Source organism: Phaethon lepturus, unplaced genomic scaffold (genome assembly GCF_000687285.1).
Source record: "Phaethon lepturus isolate BGI_N335 unplaced genomic scaffold, ASM68728v1 scaffold49078, whole genome shotgun sequence".
NCBI classification, from domain to species: Eukaryota; Metazoa; Chordata; class Aves; order Phaethontiformes; family Phaethontidae; genus Phaethon; species Phaethon lepturus.
This window is the reverse complement of record NW_010559265.1, coordinates 21,951-33,980: the sequence shown is the minus strand read 5'-3', so window position 1 is coordinate 33,980 and position 12,030 is coordinate 21,951. Positions and strand designations below refer to the sequence as shown.

Below are 12,030 nucleotides of genomic sequence, written 5' to 3'. Positions count from 1 at the left end.
TTTATTATTATTATTATTACTAATATTATTATTACAGGGTAAAAAAACCTGACCTGCACATGACCTGTCTAGACGATGTAACACCAAAAATTAAGGAGATAACTGATGTGGTACTTGATTTTTCACCCTTCACCTTTTGGTGTAAATAATACAATACCATTTAAGACATGATTTGAAGAACAGGGGGCTTCATTTGTAATTGTAAAATACCAGCCCTTTACCCCACTATAATAGGGATAGGAAGAAAGCACTTTTCAAAATTAGTACAGTGCAGCTACCATCAAGAGAGTAATTGACTTAAGTCGTACTGATTGCTGGATTGGTTTCAGTTTTTTTGAGAGGTGTCCAGATAAAGTAAGTTCTACTCCTAAAGTTTTGAGAGGCTTCTATTTCACTGTTTTTCAGTGATCTGAAATAAAAACTTGAAAATTCTGTAAATAGATTATTTGCCCATAATATGCTAAGATAATGTGCAAGGTTTGATATCTATATTTAGACTGTATAAAATGAAGAAATTGCTACATGTCCTTTTCAGAGTTGAAATTTGTTGTATATGATAAACACAATCTTTGAATGTTGTTATTAAAATTGCAAAATTACTTTTAGCTCAGTGAATGATAAGTTGGTATTACATCTGCTCTGTGCATGCATGGTCAGAATTTCTAAGAAAAAGTCAGAAAAGGGTTGTGAGGCTAACTTGCAGTCTGGAGAATGTTATGTTACTGGAGATGATGAGGCAATTTAAACTACTTTTGCCCATAATAAATTGAATGGGAAGAATCAGATACTGTAATAACTAACGTAAGAATCAATGGTATAATAAACTCAGCAGGATTTAAACTAGACAAAACTTATGCTGTATTTAGTACGCAAATGGAATGTCACTTTTGTACTGGAAGAACCGTGGGGATTCAAAGGCTTTTGCACTGTACTAGAATTTGTTTCCACTTTCACCTTTTTTAGTGAAGATTGTAGATTTGGATGAGATGAAGCAGTCATGCACCCTACATTAATTAGCACTCAAATCTGGCATTTAGGAAAAATTGACTGCAAAGCACATGAAGAACACTATTAAAAGGAGAGAGGCTTTGAAGAAGCTCTTGCAGTGCTGCCATACACTTCTGTTAGCTTGCGATGACAACGGAGGAGGCCCAGTTGTTGAAAGAACTGAAGGATGCATCAGAGTGCAGAAGTGGATTGCACCCCTCAGTAGTAATGCTCTGTAAAGTTGTTCAGGAAACTGAAATTGATTTTTTTCCTAGTTAAAGACTTTAATAATAAGACTTTCTTATTATTAATCTTCTAAAACACTAATAAGGAAGTAAAATGTAGTACTTTGTACAGGTCCTTTAGGAAGTGAAACTGGAAGAAGTGTAATGATCAGTGATTCCAACACAGGCCCAGAAGTGATGCAGTTGCATCCCACTTAGACAAGATCTCTTTTATTGTTTCACTGATAATGCCAGTTTCCGAACTTCTTCCAAAGTCCTGTTGTTGTGGAACTAAAAATGAAACAACACATCTGATACTTGCTTTTTTTGGTATTTCAGCAACTTTATTCAAGCTTTATCAACATACCTAAAAAAAAGGTATCGCAGATGTTTGTTCTGACCCTTGCAAGATGTTCATCTGGTGTTTGTCATGTCTAGTATTGATCTTGTAGTTCATTAACACATTAAGTTTACAGGCTCAGAGCAAATTTACTTAGATGTGAATTACTCCCACAGAGTTATCTAGTTCTCCTAAGTGGAAGTTACTCTAGAATATATTCTAGAGTCAGGTATGAATGTATTCAAATCAAATACTTAATTCTGTTTCTCATACTAGCTCCTAGAGTGTATTAACTGAACTGTAGTAGCAGTCTTGTGGGATTGTTCGTGGTCTAAAGTTTCTAGAGAGTGAGCTGAAGAGACTGGAAGGAAAGGAGGAAACGGAAGCTTTCAGATTCTTTGGTAAATAGCTGGAAAAGTAGACTTTGTATTTGGAGTAGGGTTTTTTCCTTTTTTTTTTTTTTCTTTCCCAAGTCTTTTTCTGATGTGTCACCTTCATTTTCTGCTGGAAATGGTGGCATCTGAAACAAAGAATTTAATGTAGACTTTTTATATTTGACTGACTTAAAAACAGTTGCAGTTTGTGGAGAGTTCAGTTGGCAGTTTCACATTATCGTAGTAGCAAGTTGGAGTTCCTGTCTTGTGCATTTCCATGATAGTAGCAGTTTTTTGACTTTTCATTCCAAAACTCATGCATAGTTTTTAATGTGCTAGGTAATGACAATGGAAATACCTATCTGTGTGGATTTCTAAGCTTTTTGTGGGAGTGAATCCTGTTGGCTCTGCCATTAGATTTTTCACTTAGTATGATAAACCTGTTCCTTTTTTTCCCCAATAGGAAATAAATCATGGTCATTTGGCACTCACGCTGAACTGAGAGAGGCTAAGCGAAGTGAAAAAAATGTTCTGGAAACTGAATTTCAGGAATATCTGTATAACATAAACATACATCTGAAAGTTCTAGCTCTCCTTTGGAGGAAAATAATTTGCGTTCCACATTTTTTTTAAAATCGGAGTCATCACGTTCTCGTCAGGGGTTTGTTCATATCAGTGCTTCCATGGGTATTCTGAATGTCTTTAGTTTTGGAATTATCAACTAAACTTTCAGTACCAGATAAAACTATGGCAAGGCCTTGCCAAGATGGGAAAGGTTGACGACTCCTAGCTTTTATTACCACAAAAAATATTTGAAGTTAAAATAAATAGAAGTTGATCTTAATGGGTGTTTTGCTTGTATTAGCAGCAATGGAATGTTTTGCTTGTATTAGCAATTCAGAGTTTTTGACAATTCAGAGGAGAGCTGCAGTGATTGAACAATTTGGGAGGCGAGGAAGAGCTTTCTAGGGAGACAGTTGAAGAGATTAAACTCCTTGACAAAACCTTACCAAAGTTTATTGACGTCACTCAATGAAAGGAACAAAAACATGAGGACTCCAGATTTTATTAAAACATTCGGTTGATGGAAGCTGAAACATAAAGACTAGAAATAATGTTAGCGTATATGTTAAAAGTGGAAAATGTGCATCAGGCAATGGATTTTTGTAGGGTTCTTTTTTTCCATCTCTCTAACTTTCTAATGAAAGTTCTGGCCTACAGAATGATTTGAAAATACTGCAAGAGCAAGGAAGTGCTTGACCTGCATTAGTATAGGATACCCAACTAGATAGCCTTAAGGTCTTTGTTTTTAATTGCCAAAATTATAACCAGGTAAGAACCATTTACCTCTTTAGTGGTGTAAATTTACAACCTCCTCAATATAAATAACAAAATCGGGTTTTCCATATGTAAAATGTAGTACTAACAGCGGGATGCTTAGAAGACTTTGTAGGACAGCTAATGTTGGTCACAGTGAAGGCTGCAGTGGTGGCTATAGTGTTTCTGCTGTGGTGGTTTATGCTGCAATGTACTTCCTTTCCCAGGAACTTTCAAGTATTAAAAGTAAGTTTGGATTTCTGAAAAAGCTATGTTTAAGTGTCCTCTTCCTTTTTAGGTTTTTGTTGGTAAGATTCCCCGAGACTTGTATGAAGATGAATTGGTACCACTTTTTGAAAAAGCTGGTCCAATTTGGGATCTGCGTCTCATGATGGATCCTCTTTCTGGTCAGAACAGAGGTTACGCTTTCATTACCTTTTGTAGTAAAGATGCAGCACAGGAAGCAGTCAAACTGGTGAGTAACTTATTTTCAGACTGGACAAGATAATGTAAACAGCAAGCATGTTGATAATCTCTTAGATAATGAAGTCTTTGAAGTTTTTCATTAAAGCATCTATTGACAGACTCAAATTTTTACTTCTTAAAAATTGCCTCCTGATTTGATTTAGTATATACAAATGTTCTTCTTTTAGGACCATGGTCACCTATAGTCTGCTGCAGTCTGCTAGAGTACTTGGGTGATTATAGTGAATGTTTACTTGATGACAACTGGAAAATACATTCTTTAAGCTTCACTGTGTTTCAGTTTTATCACCCTTCCTACTCTAAAGAGCTAATGAGATATACTTTTGTTTTGCTGCTGCAACTGTGGAGGATGTCTCTGACTTGGTGCTGTTTATGGTTCATGGTGGCCTTTAGTTCTTTCCAATGGCAGTCACATAGTCAGCTCACTACATGGAAGCTTGACTTGACCTGCATCTAGATGTTTGGCAAAGGACACAGAGTGATCCCTAGAGAGTTGAAATGAGAGACAGCAGTCTGACTGGGGCCTTGGTTCATTTGACCTTGCCTCTGCCTAAGAAGATGAAGTAGAATTAGGTAGATCAATGTGTATCTCCCAAGGTTTTGGATATGACTCTGAAATACGGCTTGTACTTTGAACCAAAACAGGTGGAAATGCTTTATCTCATTTGCTTTAGCAGAATTCAGCTCATCCTATATGAAGAAGGGAAGGAAAACCTAAACACAGAGTTAAGCTGGGGGGGGCGGTATGGTGGGGAAAGAAAAATGAAACCTAGAGAAACTTAAGAAATGATTCTGTTGCATTGTAAAGGCTTCAGAAGGAGTCCTTGCCTCTAAATGTTCCAGTGTTTGTTCCCTCAAATATTTTCATGTGTTTAGAAATAGTTGCAGTTGCTATGTTAGGGTCTTCCAGGGCTGGGAATTGCATGTCCGTGCTTAGGGTGTTTTTCCTTTCTAGAACCTACTTGGATGTTTCCTGAAGGAGATGCACAAAACATGTTTTTGCATTTGATTGCTTCTGGGTTTCAGTGTTTGAAGATGGTGGATATGAGTTGCTGTCACTTACAAAAGAAAAATTGTTTTGAAACTTTTTTCTTTTTTTGACCAAGTTGAAGGTGCTCAGAGTTGTTACTTTAAATTTTTACTGACTGAGGGAGAGGGAAGATGCTGATGTGACAGGAGATGTAGCTAGTGATGTGCCACTGGTGGAAGACTGGCCTCCATACCCTGGATATTGCACCAAATAAGGAGTATATGCACACAAATTCACCTAAGTCCTGTATCTAGACTCCCTTCCTCCTACCTCCTCCACCCTACCTTTATCCGGTAATGCGGCCAGGCTTGTATTTAGTGAAATATTTTCCACAGACTAGTGGGTGAAAGGAAAATAGGGCAAACACATGCTAAATTTCGGAGATAATTAAACTTTGATAGCAAAGTGAGGTTCTTTCAGAAAATAAACTTGAAATGTTGAAGTTTTGGTTTCTCTACACTGGGTGAGCTTTCTGCTTGTGTTTGCAGGTACCGGTGGGAATGGGATTGATTGTAGGTAAAAAGGCTTTGTAAAAGAATCTGAATCTGCTTTTCAAATTATATCTTAAGTTTATGGCACTGGAACACAAAGTTTTATTGTGTTATGTATTGCTGTTGTAAGTGAAGCAAAATTCTGAAAAGTTTTTGCCTTCCTGAAAGTGCTCTTGTTTGATAGCCTGTGGTACCTTAACATTGTTCTAGTTCTTGAATATGAGGAAGGTTACTGAAGGTATTGCTCTGTCATCTCTGTGACTGTGTCTCAGCTAAAGTAAAAATAGCTGAAAACTTGCTTTTAAAGAATTGGATGAGATTTTCAGAAGCTGGATGATGATCAAACATCCATCCTCTTAGGTTGTGTTTGAAAATCCTACCTAAAACAAAGATGATGTCTATCTTGAATTACTTTTTTTTTTTTTAAAAGGTTAAACGCCTGTACCTTTAAAGACCTGTCGGGGTGTTGGTGTTCAGAGTAATCCAACTGTGGGTACAAACATGAAGCAGTGGGCTAAATTGTTTTTAATGGGAAGTTTTAGAACTTAACAGCAAAATTTATAGAGTCCTAGCATTTTACAAGTTCCAAAAAATCCCTCCTGTGGGGGTAACAAGGTCACACACTGATTTAGACTTTTGAGTATCTCATTGCAAATATGCTCAGTGTTTAAGAGCTATCAAAGTAAAGTAGAAGAACTCATAGTATCTATAATGCTATGTATTTGCTTATTAATAACAGCAGCAATGACTGACATTGAGTCCCAGCACAGAAAGCAGTGACCAGTGTCTAGGAAGATCTTTCAAGTTTGAGATAAACAGTAGGTGAATTAATTTACCCCATGCAATTTGTATCTGTTATGTGTTGTTCCTTGTACATCAGTTTCTTTGTAGCTTTCCACTCAGCAGAACTTCTGAAGTTTCTGTGGAAAACCTAAACTTGGCAATGTTCTTCCAAGTGAATGCTGACTCAAATATTGCAGTTCTAGTAATTCTCTTGCAATGTGAATTCATTATGCTATATATAAAAAAAAAAAAGTAGATCATTAAGAAAATAGCTGATTTTATGATTTTGGGGATCTTTTTATCCATATTATTGTGGATAAAGCAAATGAATGGCTTTTTATTTTCTCAGTGTGACAACTATGAAATCCGTCCTGGGAAGCACCTTGGAGTATGCATCTCTGTGGCAAACAACAGGTTGTTTGTTGGGTCAATTCCAAAGAACAAGACCAAGGAAAACATATTGGAAGAATTCAGTAAAGTCACAGGTAAGACCTTCTTAACAAGTTTGTCACACTGGTCCCAAAATACCATTCAGTCTTGCTGTTTTGTAGGTCTAGTTATTTGACAGATGCATTCAGCTATCATTTAAACAATTTCCAAGTTGACTTCCAAGTTTGTTTCTGGTAGAAATTTCTACATATCAAATATGTTTTATGGTGGAGTGTAAAGGGACTAGTGTCTGTTTTACCTATTGTTAAATGAATGATGTTGTAGGTTTGCAATTTGAAATGGAAACAGCACAAATGAACTCAGGGGGAAAAAAAAAAAAGTGAAGGTTCTAATTCTGTTACCTGTTCTAGCTTCATGTTGAAGGCTGTGTTTGTAATTGGATCTACAGTAGATTCTGCTTTCACAACTAAGAAGTTTTTGGGGAGCCTCAGACAAATGTATTATTGAGGGATGAGGGGGAAGAGGGGAATACTAAATCAGTTTAGAGGGAATGTTATTGTAGAAATAGTTAATGACAGATGAATTTCTGTCCCATTTCTTCAGTGTTGTGCCCCAGTCTATGCAGTGAGTAGGAAGGAAGAAAAGAAGTCAGCTCATTAGTGGATGGATGCTTCTGCTTTAAATAAGAGATTGAAGTCTTGATCGCCTGCTTTTGTTCCTGTAGGAGAGTTTTAACCTACTGCTTCTTTTTTAGGATTGCTATTTATAAGTACTTCAGGGAATTGATGAAAACAGAAGGTGAATATTCATTTAGTTATCTCTCCTCTTTTTGGAGAGATGTGGAAGAAATTCTTTCCAACTTCTCCTGGAGGCAGGGGAGATGCCATGTATTAATGCTGACTGCTTTTCAAAGATATAAAAATGGTAAAATAAAATAGAGAAAACTTACACTGTGTGAACTGCTCAGGTTGATGTTTTGCAGGGCCTAATTGTGAGGTAAGTTTGTTCTGGAGAATTTAATCTGCTAGGTGACCTGTTTCTGCATAAATTGGATGGGTATCTGTTATTTGTTTTGCCTTTCTTGTGCTCCCCCTTTCACGTGTTAAATTCAAAGGCTGTGTATTACAAAAAACAAGTGAAGGCATTTTAGAGTAGACTCTTAGATTTATCTTTTTTTTTTCTACCTCTTGAAGCTTAATACTAAAGACCTGTTTTTCAGAGGGTTTGGTGGATGTGATTTTGTATCATCAACCTGATGATAAAAAGAAGAATCGAGGATTCTGCTTCTTGGAATATGAGGATCACAAGTCAGCAGCACAAGCTCGCCGCCGTCTGATGAGTGGGAAAGTAAAAGTCTGGGGGAACGTTGTGACAGTGGAATGGGCTGATCCTGTAGAGGAACCTGATCCAGAAGTCATGGCAAAAGTAAGTAAAAACTTAACTGGATGCTCTTGTGCTTTGGGAGGAATTTCTTTATGCCATAGTGACGATGATTTGTTCCAGCTGAGCAATGCTAATTTTGAGGCATGAAAAGCAGCTAGAGGGCATTTTTGTAGTAAACCATGCAAACTGGCATGGCCTGAGCACTGCAGATTAGTTGCCTGTGTAACATGCTAGGCATGTGCAGTTGTAACCAACTGTTCACATTTAAACTAGTAGCATACAGGGTTATCCTGCTGGATTGGCACATCAGTCTATTCATTATCTGCTTTTGCTGATAATGAATACTAGGTGGGTATTTTGTAAAACTATTTTCCAGAGTGAGATGAAGGTGAAATTCAGCATAGGGAATGATGTGCTCTTTATCCCTGTGGTTTGGGATAACTCTTTGCTGCTCTTGTAGTCTATTACTAAAATTTTACTGGGATTTGTAGCATCCCAGAAGCAGAAAATCAAAGTTGGATATTCTTCTGGTCATGGAAGGGAACTGTGGAAGGAGAGAAGTTGTAGAAACTTCATACAGGTAACAAGGCTATCTTTTTGTTCTTCTGTTGTTGTGTTGATTTGTTTTTCTGGTGTGGGGTTTTTTGTTTTCTTTTGAAACAGGTACAGAATTTATAAGGCTACCCAAAATTTCTCAATGCACAGAAGAACGGAATAACATCTTATTAGTCTATGTTAGTTTCCTTTGAGGTTTGACTTTTAAAGATTACAGCTTTCAGTCTCATTTTTTCACCAGGTGAAAGTTTTATTTGTAAGAAACTTGGCCACTACTGTGACAGAAGAAATTCTTGAGAAATCCTTTTCTGAATTTGGAAAGCTGGAAAGAGTAAAGAAGTTGAAGGATTATGCTTTTGTTCATTTTGAGGACAGAGGTGCAGCAGTGAAGGTAAGTTGATTATTCTTTCCTAGCTAAATTGATGTGAGCAGTTTATTTTGTAACAATAGTTTTAAGACATTTCTTTACAGTAAATATCTAGATAAGACAATTTGTAGAGGCCATTTAATAAGGTTCCCGTTGTGGGAATTTTAACACTAATAATTTTGTTCCTATGATTTCAGTAGCTAGGAGGATGTGAAACTTGGAAAAGACAAAACTGTAGCAAGTTAACAAGTAGACTGGAAAAGAGGTATAGACCAATGCAGGAGAGTCTAGAGAAGAAGGAAAATAAAAATAAAATAAAAAGATCAACCTAGACAATTTTTCTGAGGAAACACTGACCAAAGGTATCAGTTGTCTCTCAAAGACCCCTCTTTAAAGGCTGTGTGTAGTTTTGGAGTGACAAAAGTATTGAATAGAAATTGCAAGGTTATTAAAAAAAATGCCTTGTGAAGGGGAGGAGAATGCCATTTAGCAACTCCCTTAATGTATTACCTATTTTTTACTCTACATGTTCCCTAGAAGGTTTCTTCTAAATGATTTCTTAAAGATTGGAGGTCATTGTTGTAAACATCAAATGTGTCTTCCTTTGTATCTAAGAGGAATTGAGAAGGTCATTAATCTCTGCTGTTTGTACTTCAATGGATTGAATTCTATAGGAATTACTCCATCTGTTTTTTGAAATCCGTAGTTTATGGAGGGAAGGAGGAAGGGGAGAAATAATTGGAGTCTTGAGCAAGTATGTTGTATGTGGTGTATATGACTCTATAGACAGTTCAAAGGCTCTTTACTCTATTAATAATTTTATAACCGTTTAATCACTTACAGTTTTCCTACCCACCAGAATAGTTTGGCTTTAGGATGAATGTCACTCATATTTAATGAAGTTTAATTCAGTTTGGACAGGGTTAGACCATGTCCAAGAGAGGGTAAGAGATTGTTGACAGAAAGGGTAAATCAGCAACACCTCCTGACATGTTTTATTATAGTATGTCTTTATATACTCCCCACTCTGTCCCGGTAGACCTTCCTTCTAAATGCTCTTAGATTTGAACAACTGAAAACTTGTAGCAGATGAGGAAAGATAGATCAAATGCAGTACAGCAGAGCATCTCTAATGCTCATCTTCTCTGAAACAAGCTGGAATACAACCACATCTGCCCCATATGACTGATTTATGGCCACCAAGTTGGTTTATGGATGCTGCGAGATATTTTTGTGCCTGGGTGTGGTGTGTGTGTGGTGGTTTTTTTTTTTTAATGAAAGCATTATTATGATATTAATGTGTGAAATGCATGGAATTGGCGCGTTGATTCTAGTGTGTACTTATTTTCACACTTTCTTTGAAATAAATTGCTGTAATATCTAATGTTTTTGAGGCATGTAGCTGTACAGACGTGTAGTATCTTTTTTAATGCAAATACTAATACCTAGAAACATTAAATGCAAAGTGGATAACTCCAGGTAAAGAATTGGGGGGTGTGGTCCTAATTGTACTTTGTGTATGTATATTAACTTCTCTGTGTGCATTTGATAATTACAAATTGCACATTACCTTCTGGAGGATTCTTAACGTCACTTGATGCGATCACCAAATCTCAGTAATTTTTTTTTTGCCTTAAGTATTTCTGAGGACAGATACTTGATTTCCTCAGAGGCACTTATGTAGCACATTCAACTAGCTAGGAAGCCCAAATATAAAAATACTCTTTCTCTCTCATGTGTGTGCGCTCTGCCTGGCTTACAAGTACAGTGATTGTTTGTGTCAGTGTGAGTAGTGAGAACTTCTGCCAGTGTATTTCTGAAACATTTCTAGGGGCCATAAAAAGTGATGGTGTTACATCTGATAAAAAATAATGCTCAGTATACTTTAATCCCATTCTTTTACGTTCTGAGAATATTTGTGTTTTAATGCTGCTTCACTGTAACTGGTGAATAAAGTGGCCCTTGAAAGAATAATGTTACGTTCTGTTTAAGTAGCACAGAAACAAAGCAGCCTAGTTCAGCCTGGAGCAGCCCAACCATCTGATTTCTTTCAGTAAGTTTTAGTTTCCTTTTGAATGGAAACAAATTTTTAGATGTTTTTCTTCTAACTTTTGTACAGGCTATGAATGAAATGAATGGGAAAGAGATAGAAGGGGAAGAAATTGAAATAGTGTTAGCAAAGCCACCGGATAAGAAAAGGAAAGAGCGTCAGGCCGCCAGACAGGCCTCCAGAAGTACTGCGTGAGTGTTTATTCTTGCACTACTGTAATACTGCAGAGTGAAGTTCTGCTGTGAAATGATGAGCTAGTTTAGAAGAACGTGAATTACTTTTCTCCATGTTGTGTATTGTTAATCAGCAAGAGGAAATTTATACTCTATTTTGGGAGACTTTTGAAGATTAATTGCATGTTTCTTTTTCTTAATAGGTATGAAGACTATTATTACTACCCTCCACCTCGCATGCCACCTCCTATTAGAGGCAGAGGCCGTGGAGGGAGAGGTGGATATGGCTATCCCCCAGATTACTATGGCTATGAAGATTATTATGATGATTATTATGGTTATGACTATCATGACTACCGTGGTGGCTATGAAGATCCCTATTACGGCTATGATGATGGCTATGCTATAAGAGGAAGAGGAGGAGGAGGAAGGGGTGGGAGAGGTGCCCCTCCACCACCTAGGGGGCGGGGAGCACCACCGCCAAGAGGTAGAGCTGGCTATTCACAGAGGGGGGCACCCATGGGACCACCAAGAGGAGCCAGGGGTGGGAGAGGGGGTCCTGCACAACAGCAGAGAGGACGCGGTGCTCGTGGAGCCAGGGGGAACCGTGGGGGCAACGTAGGAGGCAAGAGAAAGGCAGATGGGTACAACCAACCTGATTCCAAGCGCCGTCAGACCAACAACCAGCAGAACTGGGGCTCCCAACCCATCGCTCAACAGCCGCTCCAGCAAGGTGGTGACTATGCCGGTAACTATGGTTACAATAATGACAACCAGGAATTTTATCAGGATACTTATGGGCAACAGTGGAAGTAGACAAGTGAGGAGGGATTGAGAATATTGGAAACCTAGAATTGGCTATAGCTCTACATCCTTCAAAACAAAATTGGCTTAATGTTTCATCCTTCAGTAGCGATTGGCTGCCATTTGTATTGGGCTGAAGAATCACTCTATTGTGTATATACTCGAGTCTCTTAGTTTTCTTTTTTCATAAATGCACTTGGACATTACTGGGCTTGCAGAATTCCTGAACTCCATATGGGGTTTCAATGCTTTTATCATTTTAGGCTTCATTTTAGC

At 37.6% G+C, this 12,030-nt stretch overlaps 1 protein-coding gene across 4 annotated transcripts in view; it reads left to right on the top strand.

The window, feature by feature from the left end:
• HNRNPR (heterogeneous nuclear ribonucleoprotein R) overlaps positions 1 to 11,831 on the top strand; it is a 19,390-nt gene extending 7,559 nt beyond the window's left edge. For 2 of the 4 annotated variants that reach the window (XM_010293302.1, XM_010293304.1), the window contains 6 exons: positions 3,541 to 3,717; positions 6,382 to 6,517; positions 7,642 to 7,847; positions 8,602 to 8,751; positions 10,847 to 10,968; positions 11,154 to 11,831. In XM_010293302.1, the coding sequence (XP_010291604.1) occupies positions 3,541 to 3,717; positions 6,382 to 6,517; positions 7,642 to 7,847; positions 8,602 to 8,751; positions 10,847 to 10,968; positions 11,154 to 11,766 (1,404 nt within the window). In that variant the 3' untranslated portion in view covers positions 11,767 to 11,831. Of the gene's footprint in view, positions 1 to 3,540; positions 3,718 to 6,381; positions 6,536 to 7,641; positions 7,848 to 8,601; positions 8,752 to 10,846; positions 10,969 to 11,153 lie in introns of all 4 variants that reach the window. The other 2 variants (XM_010293303.1, XM_010293301.1) reach the window with 2 other exon arrangements.
• Positions 11,832 to 12,030: the final 199 nt, after the last annotated feature.